The 19,403-nt window shown below is 41.3% G+C and overlaps 1 protein-coding gene across 6 annotated transcripts in view; it reads left to right on the top strand.

The window, feature by feature from the left end:
• The window catches only part of GRK4 (G protein-coupled receptor kinase 4), a 134,293-nt gene that overhangs the window by 84,739 nt on the left and 30,151 nt on the right, over window positions 1–19,403 (top strand). For all 6 annotated transcript variants that reach the window (XM_070264035.1, XM_023638482.2, XM_023638479.2 and 3 more), the window contains 4 exons: window positions 3,690–3,782; window positions 4,780–4,843; window positions 9,180–9,320; window positions 11,579–11,769. In XM_070264035.1, coding sequence (XP_070120136.1) covers window positions 3,690–3,782; window positions 4,780–4,843; window positions 9,180–9,320; window positions 11,579–11,769 — 489 coding nt within the window. The remainder of the gene's footprint in view (window positions 1–3,689; window positions 3,783–4,779; window positions 4,844–9,179; window positions 9,321–11,578; window positions 11,770–19,403) is intronic.

The following is a 19,403-nucleotide window of genomic DNA, read 5'->3' as shown; positions in this document are numbered from 1 at the left end:
TTTTGTCTGATATAAGTATTGCGACTCCTGCTTTCTTTTGTTTGCTATTAGCTTGGAGTATTGTCTTCCACCCCTTCACTCTGAGCCTGTGTTTCTCCTTGGAGCTGAGGTGTGTTTCCTGGAGGCAACAAATTGTTGCATCTTGTTCTTTAATCCATTTTGCCACCCTGTGTCTTTTTATTGGAGAGTTCAGTCCATTTACATTGAGGGTGAGTGTTGATGCATGAGGGCTTAATGCTGTCATTCTGTTGCTTGTTTTCCGGTTTTCCTGTGTTTCCTTTGTTTCTCATCGTGTATGTTTTAGCCTACCCATTGACTTCTGCAATTTCTTATGCTAGGTTTCCTAGATTTTTCCTTATTTATGTTTTGTGTCTCTGTTCTGTTTTTTAGTTTAGTGGCTACCCTGAAGTTTGTATTCAGAATCTCGTGTATAACATAGTCCATTTTCTGGCGGTCTCTTACTTCCTTAGCCTAGACTGTTTCAGTCCCTTTCCTCCTCCCCTCCTAAATTATTATTTTCATCTCTTATTCCAACTTGTGTTGTGAGTTTGTGGTTAGAGTGATAAGATTGTCTTTGCTTTGGTGATTTACTTCCCTTTATCCTAATGCTATAGTTGAATATTTGCTATCCTATTCAGATTCTCTCTATTTGTCTCCCTGCTCTATGTTTTGTGACCCCTTACTCCCTTTTTTTCTTTTTTCAGGTATGCGGGCCTTCTTGAGGATTTCTTGTAGTGGAGGTCTTGTGGCTATGAAGTCCCTTACTTTTGTTTGTCTGGAAAAGATTTAATTTCTCCCTCATATCTGAAGGATATTTTTGCTGGATAGAGTATTCTTGGCTGAAGATTTTTATCCTTTAAAGTTTTGAATACGTCACTCCAATCTCTCCTACCTTGTAAGGTTTCTGTAGAGAAATCTGCTGAAAGTCTGATGGGGTTCCTTTGTAGGTTATTTTCTTCCCTGAGTATTCTTTCTTTGTCATTCACCTTTGCCAGTTTTACTACTATATGCCTTGCAGTAGGTCTTTTTACATTGACATATCTAGTAAGCTTCCTCCTGACATACCTGAAAGCTTATTCCACACATATTTCTCTCCTATTCTCTAGATTTGGGAAGTTCTGTCTTATTATTCCTTTGAGCACACTTTCTGCTCCATTCTCCTTTCATTGCCCTTGGGGATTCCAATTATTCTTATATTGCATTTCCTCATTGAGTTGGCTATTTCTCGGAGATTTTCTTCATTCCTTTTTATTCTTAATTCTCTCCTTTCCTCTGTCTGGAGCCATTCATCCTGTCTATGTTCGATTATGCTGATTTGCTCCTCTATGGCATACACATGGGCACTCAGGGAATCCGTATTCTGTTTTATCTGATCCATTGTATTTTTCATCTCTAGTATTTCTGATTGATTCTTCTTTATAGTTTCAATCTCTTTTGTGAATTAACTCCAGAACTCGTTGACTTGTTTCTCTATATTTTCCTTTACCTCATTGAATTTTTTGTCTATAGCTATTCTGAATTCATTTTCGTTTAGTTTACTTATTTCTGAGTCCTCACGGCATAATTCTGGGTTCTTATTTTCCCTCTGATCTGGAGTTTTTATGAATAGTGGTTTTTGCGCATAATGCTATTATTTGGTTGCAGTTACGGCCTGTCGCCACTAGATGGGGGTCAAGAGCCACATACGGAGAGCCCTCCGCCTTCAGCCGCCATGGCGGCGTGCAGTGCGGGTTGGGGGAAGAGGGGCCCCTTCTCTCACGCACAGACTTGGTTTTCAATCAGCTCTCGCTGTCTCCTCTCCTGGGATCTTGGCTTGCTGAGGTCACCGGTGAAAGCTTTCCCCTGTTAGAGGGCTTCCCTCTGGGCTGCACGGCCTGGGAGTCCTGGACGATCCCCGGACACGCGGCCCCTCCCCTTCTCCTTCCCGGCCCATAGGAGCGATCCCAGTCTCTAGAGGAGGAGCTAAGTTCTCTCCTACCCTGTTCCAGCTCCTCCAAGGGTGGCTCCAGCCTCTCTGCGCCCTCTGTCATTTCGCTGCTGTGGGTCTCTGAGGATTTCTGCGCTATTATGATACTTTTTTGTTGGAATATGGTTGCTCTTTTTTTGTTGTATGTTGGAGGGGAGAGAGTCCCAGGCAAGCTCACTCTGCCATGGCTCTGATGCAACCCCCATGTATTATGTTTTTAAAAAATAAGAAGACACAAACATTTCACTCTCCATCAGAGCAGGAAGTTGTCACATGTCTTGTGGATTCTGAAGACTCCCTCTGTGAGAATGAGGGTTTTAAAAGGCACATAACATCTTAGTACTATTATAAATATAGTTTCATTATTGAACACCCCCTGAGGGGGGTCTGGGAACCCAGAGGGATCCTCAGGATACATTTTGAGAATGACTGTGCTATAACATTAGTCAATCCAAGAACATATGAATAACCTCTTTTTACAAAATAAAGTGGAACAAATCAAGTGACTTGCTCAGAATTCTAAAAATCAGTGAAAATGAGATCGTTCCTAATGCCTCTTCAGTTACCAACCTCCTAGCAATTCCCCATGTAAACTATGCTCCTTCCCATTTGACTCTTGCTATGCTCCGGACACCCTTTCTTTCCTTCTTCATCTCAGTGACTTCTCCTTCAGCTCAGCCATCACTTTCTTCAGAAAGTCTCCCTCATGCCTCCTTTTCCAGGTGGGTGTTCTGAAGCACACCAGGCCCAGCCATGATTCCTCTGGTGGCACTCCTCACACTTGTGCACAATCTTACCAGCTCCTTGACTGAGCTGTTGGATTCATCAAGACAGGACTAATTTTTCCCCCAGCATCCAGCGCAGTGCTTGTCGTTTACTCAGTAGTTGTTTATTGAGTAATGAGGTGTTTTTACTTCTATAATAAAATTATAAATAAAACCTAAGAGACATGGATAATTATATAAAATTTATTCAAGAAATATATAGCATAAAATAATTTATGAGGGGGCTGGCCCCATGGCCGAGTGGTCAAATTTGTGCTCTCTGCTTTGGTGGCCCAGGATTTCACTGGTTTGGACCCTGGGCGTGGACCTGGCACTGCTCATCAGGCCACGCTGAGGTGGTGTCCCACATGCCACAACCAGAAGGACCTACAACTAGAATATACAACTATGTACCAGGGGGTCTTTGGAGAGAAGAAGAAGTAAAAAAAAAAAAAGGAGAGGAAGAAGATTGGCAGCAGATGTTAGCTTAGGTGCCAATCTTTGAAAATAAAGCACCCAATAAATTTTTTTTAACATTAAAAAAATTGTGTCACATATTAACATTTTCTACCATATGACTATGATCATTTAGAAATTTGATTTTATTTACAAAATGTTTACATTCCCTCCTGAAATGCACACACACACACCTTGAATACGTTTTAAACTATTGTCTTTCTACTGGTAGATTTTTTTTTATCAAGTTATTATTTCTCTGAAGTCCATATATGTAAAAAGAACCTCTGGCTTGGGAGGGTAAATCAATTTCATATCTTTTGAATTCTTGCCCTTATGTTTTTCACTGATAGCATTAGAAACCAGTGTAGAATTCTATAATTGCAAAATACAATATATTGAATTGTGCATAATGATGGACTTCCCATATCATGCAGTAAAACACAGTTGTTTGCATATTATAATGTGACAAAATTGTATAATTGCATAAAATCTTTTTCTAGAATTGTCCAAAACTATTTAAGTGGAGAACCATTTGAAGAATACCAAGAAAGCTCATATTTTTCTCGATTTTTACAGTGGAAATGGCTGGAAAGGTATGTTCTAATTTAAAATTCAATAAAAACAAGTAGTAACTCCTCATAATCAGCATGCTGATTGATGTATGCTTTTTCATCTGTCAAAACACAGTTGGAAGTCGGGTCATATGTAGTATTTTTGTACAGAAGTTATTAATATGTATTATGCAGTTTCTTCTGACTCACTTGACTCTGTTCTCTCTTCCTAAAATGTCAGTTAGCCCTGTTGGTGCAGTAGTTAGAAAATAACACATCCCAGATACACAAAAATACAATCCAATGCAGTGGTTGAGTCTTTGCAGTCTTAGCCCTGCTTAGCCTAGTACTAGCTGTGTGGCCTCAGGCTGGTGACTCAGCCTCTGCGAGCTTCAGGTCCTTGTTCTGTAAAATAGGGGTGATTATAAAATCCACCCTAGGGACTGCTGAGGCTACCTGAGAAATGTGTGTAGAATGCTTAGCACAGTGCTTGGTGTGCAAAATCAAGTGCACGGCCAAAAAAGTGTTAGCTGCCACTAGTGGTGGTGGTGGTATTATTATTATGTCGCTTATTATTGATTGATTAAATTTCCAGTTCTAGTTCATACATGTTTCTTTTGAGACATTGGGTACATGTTAAACATCTCCTTTGAGGCTCTTTTTTTGAGGACAGCATGCTGTGGATATGTCATTTTCCTTAACAGCTGTCTGACAGGCCCAAAGAAGTATTCCTAAGAATACATAAGTATCTCATTGCAGGGGCTTGTTACAGACCTGTCTTTAGCTAGTAAGGATAATCTGACTGTTCTGCATCTGTCCTCAGTGTTTTCAATAAATCTTAAATGTCAACATGTGCTTATTTCTCTTAGTGCGATTGAGAGCTGTCCCACTAGAGGGAGCCACAGTTGCCTTTGTCCTGGGCACGCCCGTTGAGTAAAGCGTTTCCATGAATAAGGCTAAGACAAGAGATGGGTAGCCCTTTTGTTTTAAAATAACAATGTGATATGAGACCTGAACCTTTTTTTTCTTAATTAATCAGGCAACCAGTGACAAAGAACACATTTAGACATTACAGAGTTCTAGGAAAAGGTGGATTTGGAGAGGTAAGTAATGTGTGACCCAGCGTGAGTAGTGCTTCCAGAGAAATAGATAGCAAGGTAATTGAAAGAAATTATCTTCAGGTAACGTATCAACTTTACCAATAAATTTATTTCCTTATTGTGTATTTTGTGAATTATTTTAGCCAACCATGAGAATTAAGATTGAATTTTGAGCCAAAGGTACTTTGCTACAAGCTTTTTAAAAAGTTGAGAGAGCCAGAAAAAGAAATTTAACTATCTTGTGATTTTACCTTTCACTTCATATTTCTTAAAGAAGTTTTATTTTCCCATGCTCAATGTTCAAGCTCAGTCAGTTTGTCCTGACTTAAAAGATTATTCTGTTTTTATATTGTGGAGTTTCTGTTCCTCTACTTCCATAATTTAGTACCAGCCTAAAAGTTCACATAGTTCAGAGTATATTATTATTATTATTATTATTTTTTATCTTTTATTGAGTTAATGATAGGTTACAATCTTGTGAAATTTCAGTTGTACATTATTGTCTGTCGTGTTGTAGGTGCACCCCTTCACCCTTTGTGCCCACCCCCCACCCCACTTTTCCCCTGGTAGCCACTAATCTGTTCTCTTTGTCCACATGTTTAAATTCCTCATATGCAGAGTATATTATTAAATATTCTTGTTTAACTCAACTCTGTTTGGACATATATGAACCTCACACCTACATCAAAAGGTGTTGGAAAATGTGTAAATTTGGGGAAATTCTAAGGGAGCTACACACAAATCCATCAGAAATGGTCTTTAAATGTGATGGCTTTCGTAGATAGAGACCTCTGTGGTAGGTGGACAGAGAGTCGCATGCAGTTCTGTTTAGGTGACTGAAAGAGATGTTAATTGCCTCATTAATTATCTGGAGTGATCATATCTAGTTCAAGCATGTGTAAGTCCCCAGAGCCGGGGAGTCGCAGGAGAACTGAAACTGTGTGCTTAGGCAAAAGTGGGTTACACTGCACACGATTTAAATCATACGTGCTCTCAAATCCCGGTGACAGCCAAAGCCATGGCTACCAGAATCCCCTTACCGTGAATTAGAAAGCTGGCCCAAGAGCTGGCACACTGCAAGGGAGGTCTGCTACCATCTGAGTTTGACACGGTAAGAAGCGGTCCACATAGCGGTTACCTTAGGAGAATCGGCAGTGTCGGACCTCTGATACAATTCTGGAGACCGTTTAGAATACTTTGTGTAATCCAACCAAAGCTTGTTGTACCCACTTCATAACAGATATTTCTGTAAGAAATCCATCCTCTATTTGAACACCTCCTAGAGCAAGAAGGTCATTTGCTCTCTGCAATTCATGCTGTTCTGCCTTTCTTGACCTCCAAGTACAAAACTCAGATTTTGTCAAAGAAGAGAACAAGAGAAGTTTTAAGCACATGGGTCTTGTGCTGACAAAGGAATGAAGTTCTAGTTACAGCCACATATAAGTTTTAAAAATGGACTCAGTAGGAACAGGTTAGCAAATTTTAACTGTTGTGAAAGACTTGGTATATTTATGATTTTATATATTACTCTTTTTTCCAGTTTTATTGAGAAAAATTGACATATATCACTCTACAAGTAAGGCATACAGCATGATGGTTTGATTTACATATATTTTGAAATGAATACTAGAATAGGTTCAGCTAACATCCATCATCTCATATGGATGCAATAAAAAGAAAAAAAAAAGAAAAAAGGGAAAAAACTTTCTCCTTGTGATGAGAACTCTTAGGATTTACTCTCTTAACAACTTTCCTGTATATCATACATCAGTGTTAGCTATGGTCATCATGTTGTACATTCCATCTCTAGTACTTATTTATCTTGTAAGTGGAAGTTTGTACCTTTTGACCCGTTCTACCCATTTCTCCCTCCTGCCACCCTCCACCTCTGGTGACCACAAGTCTGATCTCTTTTCTGTGAGTTTGTTGTTGTTGTTGTTGTTTTTAGATTTCACATACAAGTGAGATCATACAGTCTTTGTCTTTCTCTGTCTAACTTATTTCAGTTAGCATAATGCCCTCAAAGTCCATCCATGTTGTCACAAATGGCAGGATTTTCTTCTCTCTCATGGCTGAATCATATTCCTTAGTCTATATCTATCTATCTATCTATCTGTCTATCTATCTATCTATCGATATACCACATCTTTATCCCTTCATCCATTGTTGGACACTTAAGTTGTTTCTATGTCTTGGCTATTGCAAATAATGCTACTGTGAACATGGGGGTGCAGATGTCTTTTCGAATTACCCTTTGCATTTTCTTTGGATGTATTCCCAGAATTGGAATTGTTGGATCATATGGCAGTTCTATTTTGAATTTTTTGAGGATCCTCCATACTGTTTTTCATAGTGGCTGCACCATTTACAGTCCCACCAACAGTGCACAGGGTTCTCTTTTCTCCACACCCACACCAGCATTTGTCATTGCTTGTCTTTTTGGTGATGGACTGCAAATTACTTTTAAACACATATACTTGTGTTTCCAAACAAATGATTGTACGGATGAATAAATTGTTGTGGTTTTTCACAGACTTGTTCTCGATGTGCTATACACTACATCAAGGGCCAGAGGGGAGTGAATAATCCATTTCTATTCTGAATGCCTCTCAGAAAGAGCCCTGTGACCCTAATGCAGACAGCCTCGGTGCCTTTTAAATCCAAATTCCAATAGTGCATTTACTTTTTCCAAATGCTAACACCTCTTCTAGTAGATTTGAAAAGACAAACATTTTGGTCTTATTTTGTCAACAATAATGCTTTCACTTATGCTTTACATCCTCCAAAATAGATTTGGAGGGTCCCATGGCAAGCGCATTGGGAAGGGAGTTGGGTAGACGTCTCTGCTTGTGTGGCTGTAGGGGCAGCATAGTGTAGTGGAAAGAGCATAAACTTAAGAGTTGGGCAGACCTAAGGTCAAGTTCCTCTTCCCTCCCCTCCAGCTGTGTGATCTTGGGTTCACCATCTTGATCTCATCCTTCAGAGGGGGTGATAAGCCCTGCTTCAGTGGGTTGTGGTGAAGAGCAAAGGAGTATTTGTATCCAGCTGATAATGCGATGCCTGATGCCCTTACCGCTTCTCCCTTCAGTCCTTTGATTTGGCAGTTCCACTTAAGAGAATTTATCCTAAGTTAGCGATAAAAAGATATTGCAAAGATTTATGTGCCAAGACTTAGTAGGAAAATGATTAAATAAATTGTGGAGTAGTCATATATTGGGAGAATGTTTAATGATGAGAAAATATCCGCACTATAAAATGAGAAAGAGGAGATTATAAAATATTATCTATTCTATAATATAAGCACAATTTTTCCCTAAAGGCCAGGGGTTTGGGGGTGTAACAAGGCATATATTCTTGAATGTGCATGTACGAAGGGGACTTATAAGCCTGTGCAGCCAAATATTAATGATAGTTATCAGGTAAGTTTTATCATTGTCTTTATTAATACTTTCAATAGTTCCCACAATGAACTTTATATTTTGCCATCAAAATTATTTTATTGATAGATAAAATTATATCATGTCTTATATTTGCTTTTAAAGTAATCCTCTGTGTGTGTGTATGTGGTATATATGTCTGTGGTTGCAGAGTAGGTGGGTGTGTGATGTGTGTGTGTTGTATGTGTCTGTGTCTGTGGTGTGCAGTAGCTGTGTGTAGGATGTGTGGAATGTGTGTGTGTGTGTGTGTGTGTATGTGTTTGTGGGCTGGGTGTGTGGTATGGGGGTATGTGTGTCTGTGTCTGTGATATAGAGTGGAGTCAGAGAGAATAAGACAGCCATACGTTGATAGCCTAGAAGCTGGGGGACTGGTACCTGGGGGCTCATTATACTATTCTCTCCACTTTTGTATGTGTGAAAATTTTCATAATATAAAATTAAGCAATATATAAATATTCCTTTAAGAACAAAGTAGAATAAAAGTATGATAGTCTGTGAGTTCTATGAAATATCTTTCCTTATATTATTGAACTTTTAAAAAAATCAAGAATCTACTTAGTTTCAAAACTTTTGATCTTGTACAAAAAGTAAAAAGACTTATTTAAATTAAACAGATGCACCATGATCACGTATGAACAACAGGCTCCATTTGCCCGCAGCTGTCTTAGATAAAAAGCACAATGCTGTATTCACTTGTTTGTCTGGGCTCCCTTTGGAGGGGAAGAAGCTGAGGGAAAAGAGCCGAGCCAGACTCTGAGGTGTCCATGACTGAAATGGTCTTGGCCCATCAGAGTCTTCGCTGCTCTTTACTAGACGGATTATCGTGGAGAAAACAGGTTTCTTTTTGTAGCCTAAGAAATGTCAGGTATACATAAACCTTTTTTTCTTTTGTTTGAAACTAGGTTTGTGCCTGTCAAGTGCGAGCTACAGGAAAAATGTATGCCTGTAAAAAGCTAGAAAAAAAGAGAATAAAGAAGAGGAAGGGTGAAGCTATGGCTCTAAATGAAAAAAGAATCCTAGAAAAAGTGCATAGTAGGTTTGTAGTAAGTATCTTCTTCCGGTCCGTGCGTAGAGTGCCTGGTTGTAGCGCTTTCCCAGCAGACCTGCTGCTAAGCTCACCTCCGTTCCTGCCGTGGCATTTGGGAGTTGGTGAGTTTCTTAGTTTAGTGCGGGGAGGGGTTGCTGTCTTGTGCTGTTAATAGGGATGGGTGCTGGAAACAGTTTTGTTTCAGTAACAGCCATCTTCTTTCCTCTTCAACTCTTACTGGACACAAACATAAACATGGTGATCCTGCTTCCAACTTGTGATTCGTTACAAATCTGTTGCAGCCCACCGTCGCCCAGCCCACCGTCGCCTTGTCTGTCAGTTACTCTTCACCCCTTAACCTGTGGTGTTGCCTGGTCAGGTGTCCTGTCCTCTCTGGTGGCAGCCAGAGCTTATTGTTCAGTTTGCCGCCAGCCTCCAGGGCTCTGGCTGGCGGGGGCCTCTGGCTGATGGGCTTGAAGACCCTCTCTGAGCCTGTCTCCTCGCCCAGACCTCAGTCTGTTTTCCTCTTTGTCCTCTTTCTGACACCCAGCAAGTTTACTGCTTGGCCCTAAGTTAGCATATCCCAATATTTGAATCTCAAATTGCACCTTCACTGTTTCAGGTGAGGATTGATCATCCGGGAATCTGGGATGAGCTCAGGACCCACTCCAGGCCCTAGGCTATGCATGAAGTAGAGTGGTTTTCCTCGCCAGACCCAGCTTCTCTCCACGTAGTTCCTTGTTTGCTGTAGCATCTACTGCAGTGTGAAGCTCTGCTTGAAGGGAGAGAGTGAAAGGCGAAAGGCCCAGAGGGGATTTCACATTTACATGATTTATAAAACGATTTGTAGTGTTCGAGTTACTTCCTCCAAGTTATTTATTTCTCAGTCTGAGGTCAGTGCTGGGGCACGGGTGTTCCAGAACAGTGGTCTGCACAGCCGCTGTCTAAGTTTAATAGTTTATGTCAATGTCAGTCTTACGTGCATTGCCTGAAAATCTTTAATAAAATGGGCTCATCTTGGAGTTGCTTGAAACATATTTGTGTAACAACCTTGAAACATAGAAACCCACAATCTAGCTTTATGAAAGGGGCATAAATAGTAATTATGGTTTATTCTATTTAAATATGTTGATTTCTATATTCTTTACCTTTCCCAAGGAACCTAGAAATATTTTTGTTCATCCTTGATTCTGTTTTTTCCTCCCTGCTTACTGTCAGTCAGTGGGTCCTGCCCTGTCCCTATGTCACGTTCGTCTCCCCTTCCTCATCCCCACTGCCCACCCTAGCCCACAACATGATTGTGTGGATGGACAGTCCAGGACTTTCCAGATACCTGATTGAGAATTTAGCCAAGTTATTAGATATGATACCAGCCACAGACAGTTAGAAAATGAAAATTTTTAATTGATACCATTTACAATAGCATCAAGAAACATCAAAATCTAGGCAAAAATCGAATGAAAATGTGTAAGATTTCTACACTGAGAACTATGAAATGCTATTACAAGCAATTAAAGAAGACCTGAATAAAGGGAGGGGTACCGAGTCCGTAGATTCAAAGACTCAATGCTGTGAAGATGTCACTTCTCCCAAAACTGATGCATAGATTAAATGAATTAAATGCAGTCCTAATAAAAATCCCAGCTGGGTGTGTATGTGTGTGTGTGTGTGTGTGTGTAAGTTGACATACAAACCAGTAGAAAAGTGGGAAAAAAACTTGAACAGGCACTTCACAAAGAGGTTCCAAATGGGTAATAAATATATGACAAACTCTGAGCAATGTCCCATATATTTGCACATACAGAGAAATGCACATTAAACCTCAGTAAGAGATCACTACAGCTCCACCAGCGTTGATTGACAACATAAAGTGTTGGGAGGCTGTGCAGCAGCAAGCTCTCTCTGCACTGCTAGGCGGGGCGCACTTAACTTGTATGCTGGATGTGGGTGTTCTGGAAGTGTGGATATCGGCGCTAATGATTAGAACAAAGCTGAGGAATCTTGATCTCAAGTGTCTTTGTGAAGTTTTGTCACCTACCCACGTAGACACAGAAAGTTCTCTCCTTTCAGTACAGAGTTGCTGGAAGATCTCTGATAGGTAGAGATCCGAGAAGCACCAGACGCATGGTATACATTTCCCTGAAGCATACGGTATTTGGGTGTCCTAATGATAAATCTAAGGTGGATTATTTGAATATTGTTAGCAGATTGAGTAAATGATCATTGAACAAGCAGGTTTCTGTGTTTTGTTTTTTATGATGTTGTTGTCTTTAGGTTAGTTTATCCTACACTTACGAAACCAAAGATTCCTTGTGCTTGGTGCTAACCATTATGAATGGAGGGGACTTGAAGTTTCACATTTACAACCTGGGAAACCCCGGCTTTGATGAGCAGAGAGCTATTTTCTACGCTGCAGAGCTGTGCTGTGGCTTGGAGGACTTGCAGAGGGAAAGAATTGTGTACAGGTAAGAAGGCACGAACCCTGGGGCCTTGAAACCTGTTCCTCCTGAGCCGTGGGCTGCGGCACAGTCCCACTGGCCACTTAGGGGCTTGGGCAAGAGGGCAGCTGGGGAGCCCCTTGGTGGCAATGCCTAGGGGCTGGTCATTCACACTATTGGAAATGTGCCTGATCAGAGGTGGACCTTGGTTTTCTTTTTAGTTCTCTTTAATCTGTAGTAAGTAGCTTTTACTTGATAAGTTGATCAAATATAGGTAGTGCTACTCACATAGGCACAAGAAGAGCCCATTTCCAAAATCCTTAGACATTTTGACTGTTCTGCTAAGGACTGTGGGCTGTGTCCCAACAAAATAGCACAACAATCAAATGTCTTAAAATAATAAAATTAATTTTTTGCATCTTCAAATTCAGCAAAGAAAATTAAATTTAGTAGTTAGAATGAGTTTAGTGTGATCCATATCTTTAGTTTTAGGGGAAGCATTCCTTCCACCCATCCCGTCGATGCCGGCCTTCCTGGACTCTGATGCTCTTCTCCACTGCTCCCTGGGCAGCTTATTTGTTCACTTCTGTGCAGCCATCCCCCGACTGTGTGCAAATCATTCCCTACTAGGCATTTCTAGTCCTGCTCTTTTCCCTAAATTCCAAGAGATCAGTATCCCTTGTCCTCATCCAGTTGATGACCAAATCACTCCTGAATATTTCCTAAATCACTCTTGATTTTCTGGGGTCACTGGTGTGGTTGGTATTTTCCTTAGGTCCACTTGCAGGCAAGACCTTGAACTGTCTCCCTGATGCCAGCCTTGTCCCGGTCCCAACTCCACATGACTGACAACCGCGCCTTTCTGAGTGAGCGTCTGATCCGGTCCCGTCGTCCCCAGGTTGGGACCCTACGAGCCAGGCTCTCCTGACCCTGTGTAATGCCGCCCTCTGACTTCTCCAGCCCCGTGTCCTGCTGCTCTTGTAATACGCATGTATTTGCAGCTCCAAGAACTTCTCAGGCATCCTCATGTCTTTACCCCTTTGCACATGTGGTTCCTCTTTTGGATGACTTTCTTCACTGCAGCCCCTCTTTGTTCATTCCAAGAAGCTCCTCTTCATGGTGCCAGAGAGCGCCCCTCCCCTGACAGCACAAGAGCGTGCCCCACTTCTGCATCCTCACAGCACTCTGTGTTGTCCCGCTCCCGGGCTGGTTGTGCTCGCCTGCGAGCTTCTCAGAAGGCTTTTCTCCTGGCCACCCCTATTCTTTGTCTACACGTACCGGAGCCAAGTGAAATGTCTCTTGAGGGCCAGATACCTGGCGTGGCCGTGGGCCGACATGGCCCCATCTGGAGTTGTTGAGCAAGGGGTGGATTGCGGCCCCCGGAATGGTTCCTCTAGAGACAGGGTGGCTGTCTGAATGGAGACTGCCCTGTCACCGTACTTACAGGGAGAAAAGGTGGCGCTGGAGCACTGAACAGCCTGGAGGAGCCTTGATTTGTATTTTACTCCTGGAGGAAATTCCAGTTGAGTACTGTTAAGGACAGGCAAGCCCCCTCTGCTTGCCTCTGGTGTTAGGATGTGTTACTGGATTACTGGTTAGAAGATTCTCATTTCCCTCATTCTTTCACCTCAGGCTCCCACTTGCCCTCAGGCCAAGCAGGTGAGAGGCATGGGTCGGCCCACATGCAGTGAGAAGTGGACCAAGTCTGTCTCATCCACTGCTGTGTCTACAACACCTGCCATCAGGAGGTGCCCACTAAGTGTGTGTTGAATGAATGACTGATGGTTTTCAGCCTCCAATGGTGCAGCCCATCTCTCTTTAATCTAAGGACCCGTTAAAGCACTGCTTGCATTCTTCAACAGAAAGGTTTTTGTGTCCTCTTTTTTGTTTTCAGAGATTGCCACTTGACAACTCTTATGAGAGCAAGTGCCAGAAAGATGATCTCTTTTTTTCCAGAGAGACAGTACAAATAAAAATGCTTTACTGTTTCTGCAATCTAAAGGTCAGCAAAGCAGAGGCACTCAGGTTGGGCTTTAAGCAATCCTTCAGGAGCAGCATGTTACCAGTCAGAACTGAGAGCCTTGGGGCTGCCTTGCCCTCTTCCCAGGGAGCTGCCTCCAGAGTGCCATGGGGTGGGGAGGGCATGACCTTCAAGTGCGGACCTCCTAGAAAGGCATCGAGGCAGATGCTGCAACACGGTTTGGAAGTCTGCCAAAGAGGTACCTGTGCCCGTGAGCAATTAAACGTAATAGACTCTTGGAATTCTTTCCAGGATTTGTGCTTTAAAGTGGGCACACACCTCATCAGGGAAGGCTTCCTGGAGGAGCCAGAACTTAGGTTGCAGTTTGGAAAGATGGCTAAGATCTGAACAGGGGCGAGAAGGGGTGGTTCTTCCAAAGGAGATGTGTGTTGCATGTGCATGCTGGCAAAAGCGAGCAGAGGAGGCCGACCAAACCAGAGCATGCGTGAAGAGGCAGGAAGGAAGGAGCGAGCTTGTATTGGCTTTCTTTTTGCTGCCAGGTTCAAAACTGTGCCTTTTTATCTGTTATTTATTCAGAGAAAAGGTTAAGAAGCTAGTAAAGAGCCATAGCATCCTAGAGGGCCTTTATTCCAGATGTGATTCTCCTGGAGTATTTTATTTCTTTTCTCTACAGTCCAGTGCTGTTCAGATAAAATGCCTGAAACGACATAACGACAACAAACCACAAAAGGAGTGCCAGCCTCAGTGGGGCCCAGGAACGCTGCCAGGGGGCTGGGGGTGCTGTACAGCACTTAAGGCAGTGGACAGGCAAGGAGGCACACCTGGGCCATGAGGCCCACAGAGCAGGCTCTCTCTGACTGTTAGTGCCATAGGTGTGTGATTTTAGGGTTGTAGTAGTTTATGTTGTCAACTTAAAAAGCAAATTTGCCAGCTATTTTACCCTCAAAACAAGTTTATTCGGGAACAGCCAAAAGAATTGCAGTTCAGGATGTGCACACTATGGCAAACCATAGGCAAACCCGGAAAACAGACAGGGGAGCTGCTGCTTTTATAGAGCAGGAAGGGGAGTAGGGAGGGGCTGCTCTAAAGGAAGGTCCATGGGGGGAGACTGACAGTTCAGGCGGCAACAGCTTCTCATTGGCTGAGCTGCCACGTCTCTCATTGGCTGAGCTGTGACATTCCTCATTGGCTGAGCTGCGACGTTTCTCATTGGCTGAGCTGTGGCATCTCTCATTGGCTGAGCTCTGACATTCCTCAGTGGCTGAGCTGCAGCGTTCCTCAGTGGCTGAGCTGCAGCGTTCCTCAGTGGTTGAGCTGTGGCATTCCTCATTGGCTGAGCTGCAGTGTCTCCCAGTGGCTGAGCTGCAGCTTCCTCAGTGGCTGAGCTGTGGCGTCTCTCAGTGGCTGAGCTGCAGCGTTCCTCAGTGGCTGGGCTATTGCTGGGTGGGGAGAGAAATCTGCCTTCCCAGTAAAGCCTTGTACTTCCTGGTTGGAGTAATTCACGGTGTGTGATGGGGTGTGAGAGCTCCCCCTGCAGTTTAGTTGGGGTTTCTTTCATTAATTTCCACAGTGTCATGCCCCTAGATACCTCTAGGTATAACATGGCTTTGTTTAAAATATTCAATGAAAAAAAAGCAAGTGACTGAAATAAAGTGTATGTACGGGGAGAGAATCTTGAGAGAAGAAAAGTGTCGGACTTTTCTGTGCAAAACCATTTCTTAATCTAAGAAGCAGCTTTTCAGTTAAAACAAAACAACAATATTAAAAGATATATTTGTGTGTGTGTGTGTATTTTAAGTCCAGCTAAGTACTTCCACTCTCAGGCTCTTACATGACATTTCCATCGCCTCTTTATTGTGCAAAAGTCTAAACAGAAACAATTGCCTTTGGGGTTTTGAATGTCTTTTAAAAATTAACTTAGGAACATAGTCTCTGTAAAACGAGATGAAATAAAATGCTTTTAGCTAGGAACAGACTCTGAGTGCCCTAGCACCATCTGAATATCACCATGCAGGAATAACCACTGCCTTGTTAAATAGCACTTGGGTTTCTGGGTAGTATTTTCTTTTCATGTACAAGCTTTTCCCCAGACCAACCTATAGCCTCAGGGGACTCCTGGCCTGCCAGCAGCCGGATGTGGCCAACAGCCTTCTCCATGTTCTTCAACCTCTCTGGGAATGGCGTATTTTGCTTTCTATTGTTTCAATAGTGTATTTAAATTACAAGAATTACTTTTGATAACAATGTGCAATATGTATGCAGGTGGATATGGCAAAAAGACTATGAAAATTTTAAAGAGTTGGCTTTTTCAAATGTTTTCACTTTCACCACTCTGGGAAACAATATGGAGGTTCCTTAAAAAATTAAAACTAGAACTGCTATATGATCCAGCAATCCTACTTCTATTTATCAAAAGGATATATCTATAGGATATTGAAAATATGTCTGTACTGCCATGTTCATCGAAGCATTATTCCAATAGCCAAGCTATGGAAACAACCTAAATGTCCATCAACAGATGAATGAATAAAGAAGGTGTGGTATATATATTTACACAATGGAATATTATTCAACCATGAGAATGAAGGAAATCCTGCCATTTGCAACAACAACAGATGAAGCTTGAGGTCATTATGCTAAGTGAGAAAAGCCAGACACAGAAAGACAAATACTGCACAATCTCACTTAAATGTGGAATCTGAAAAAAAGTCAAACTCATAGAAACAGCAGAAAAGTGGTTGCCAGGGCTGGGGGAAATAGGGAGAGGTTGGTAAAAGGGTAAAGCTTTCAGTATAAGATGAATAAGGTCTGAGGATCTAATGTACAACATGGTGACTATAGTTGATATAATTGAAATTGTATAATTGAAATTTTCTGAGACTAGAACTTAAATGTTCTTACCAAAGAAAAGATGAATATATGAGGTGATAGATTAACAAGATGGGGGAATCATCTAGGTGATAGTTAAGTAGATGGGGGGAATCCTTTCACGATTTTAAGGAAAATAATATTTTTAATTTCACTGTGTTTTCTAGCAATTAAGAAACAATAGAAAAACACATTGTGAGGGGCTGGAGATGCCCACGTTGGATTTTTGCAAGTGCCCCGGGTCTATCATGTTCCAAAAAGGTCAGCTTCCACACCGTCTCAGTAACCACATGTGTGTCATCTTCAGTCAGTCACCTCTACAGAGGAGCTCAACACTGGGGAGGCGGGACTCCATTTTTCTGTCTGTATAGGTTTACCTTTTCTGCACATTACCTATAAATGGGATTATACAATATCTGGTCTTTTGCATCTGGCTTTTTTCCTCTAGCATAATGTTTTTGAGGTTCATCCGTGTTTCAGCATTTATCGGTACCTTTTTGTGGTGGAATAATATTCCACTGTATGGATGGACCACCTTTTATTTATCCATTTGCCGGTTGATGGAAATGTTGGATTGTTTCCACTTTTCGGCTGTTATGGATAATGTGAACATTTGTGTATGAGTTTTTGTGTGGACATATGTTTTCCATTCTCTTGGGTAGATACCTTAAAGTGGAATTTCTTGGAAATGGAGAATTTATGGATGGAAAATTTATGTTTACCTTTTTAAGAAAATTCCAACTGTTTTCCAAAGTGGCTGCACTATTTTACATTCCTTCCAGGGTTCCAATTCCTCCATATCCTCTCCAACACTTGTTATTATCTGACTTTTTGACTCTACTAATCCTAATGGATGTGAAGTGATATCTCATGATTTTGTTTTTGTTTTTGTTTTTAAAGATTGGCAGCTGAGCTAACAACTGTTGCCAATCTTCTTTTGTTTTTTCTTTCTGCTTTTTCTCTCCAAATCCCCCCAGTATATAGTTGTATATTTTAGTTGTGGGTCCTTCTAGTTGTAGTACGTGGGACGCCACCTCAGCGTGGCCCGATGAGCGGTGCCATGTCTGTGCCCAGGATCCGAACCAGAGAAACCCTGGGCCACCACAGCAGAGCACGCGAACTTAACCACTCAGCCACGGGGCCGGGCCCATCGTGGTTTTGATTTGCATTTCCCTGATGACTGATGATATTGAGCATCTTTTCATATGCTTATTGACCATTCTTATATATTCTTTGGTAAAATGTCTATTCAAATATTCAGTCCATTTTTTTATTTGGGTTATTTGCCACCTTATTATTGAGCTGCAAGAATTCTTTATACGTTCTGGATACAAGTCCTTTACCATACATAACATTTGCCAATTTAAAAAAAAATTTTTTTATTGAGGTTATAACAATGAACAACATTGTGAAATTTCAGTTGTACATTATTATTTGTCAGTCATCTTATAGGTGCATCCCTTCACCCTTTGTGCCCACCCCCCATCCCCTTTCCTCCTGGTAACTACTAATCTGTTCTCTTTGTCCATGAGTTTGTTTATCTTCTGCATATGAATGGAATCATACAGAGTTTGTCTTTCTCTATCTGGCTTATTTTGCTTAACATAATACCCTCAAGGTCCATCCATGTTGTTGTGAATGGGACAATTTTATCATTTTTTATGGCTGAGTAGTATTCTATTTTATATATATATATATATATATATATATATATACACACACACACACACCATATCTTCTTTATCCAGGCATCAGTCAATGAGCACTTAGGTTGCTTTCATGTCTTGGTTATTGTGAATAATGCTGCAATGAACATAGTGGTACCTGAGTCTCTTTGAATTGCTGATTTCAAGTTCTTTGGATAGATACCGAGTAGTGGGATGGCTGGGTCATATGGTAGTTCTATTTTTAATTTTTTGAGAAATCTCTGTACTGTTTTCCATAGTGGCTGCACCAGTTTGCATTCCCACCAGCAGTGTATGAGGGTTCCTTTTTCTCCACAACCTCTCCCACATTTGTTATTTTTTGTCTTGGTTATTATAGCCATTCTAACGGGTATAAGGTGACATCCTAGTGTAGTTTTCATTTGCAGTTCTCTAAAGATCAGTGATGATGAGCATCTTTTCATATGGCTATTGGCCATCCATGTATCTTCTTTGGAGAAATGTCTGTTCATATCCCCTGTCCATTTTTTGATCAGGTTGTTTGATTTTTTGTTGTTGAATTGTGGGAGTTCTTTATAAATTATGTCAGATATATGATTTGCAAACATTTTTTCCCAGTTGGTGGGTTGTCTTTTTGTTTGAATCTTGTTTTCCTTTGCCTTGTAGAAGCTCTTTAGTCTGATGAAGTCCCACTTGCTTATTCTTTCTATTGTTTCCCTTGTCTGAGGAGACATGGTGTCTCAAAAGATCCTTTTAAGACTGATGTAAAAGAGTGTACTGCCTATAATTTCTTTTAGAAGTTTTATGCTTTCATGTCTTACCTTTAAGTCTTTGATCCATTTTGAGTTTATTTTTGTGAATGGCATAAGAGAATGGTCTGTTTTCATTCTTTTACATGTGACTGTACAGTTTTGCCAACACCATTTGTTGAAGAGACTTTCCTTTCTCTATTGTATGTTCTCAGCTCCTTTGTCAAAGATTAGCCGTCTGTAGATGTATGGTTTTATTTCTGGGTTTTTGTGCCAGTACCATGCTGTTTTGAGTACTATAGCTTTGTAGTATATTTGAAGTCAGGGATTGTGATGCCTCCAGCTGTGTTCTTTTTTCTCAAGATTGCTTTAGCAATTCAGGGTCTTTTGTTTCCCCAT

Source organism: Equus caballus, chromosome 3 (assembly GCF_041296265.1).
Source record: "Equus caballus isolate H_3958 breed thoroughbred chromosome 3, TB-T2T, whole genome shotgun sequence".
Lineage (NCBI taxonomy): Eukaryota > Metazoa > Chordata > Mammalia > Perissodactyla > Equidae > Equus > Equus caballus.
This window is presented reverse-complemented; position numbering and strand designations above follow the sequence as displayed.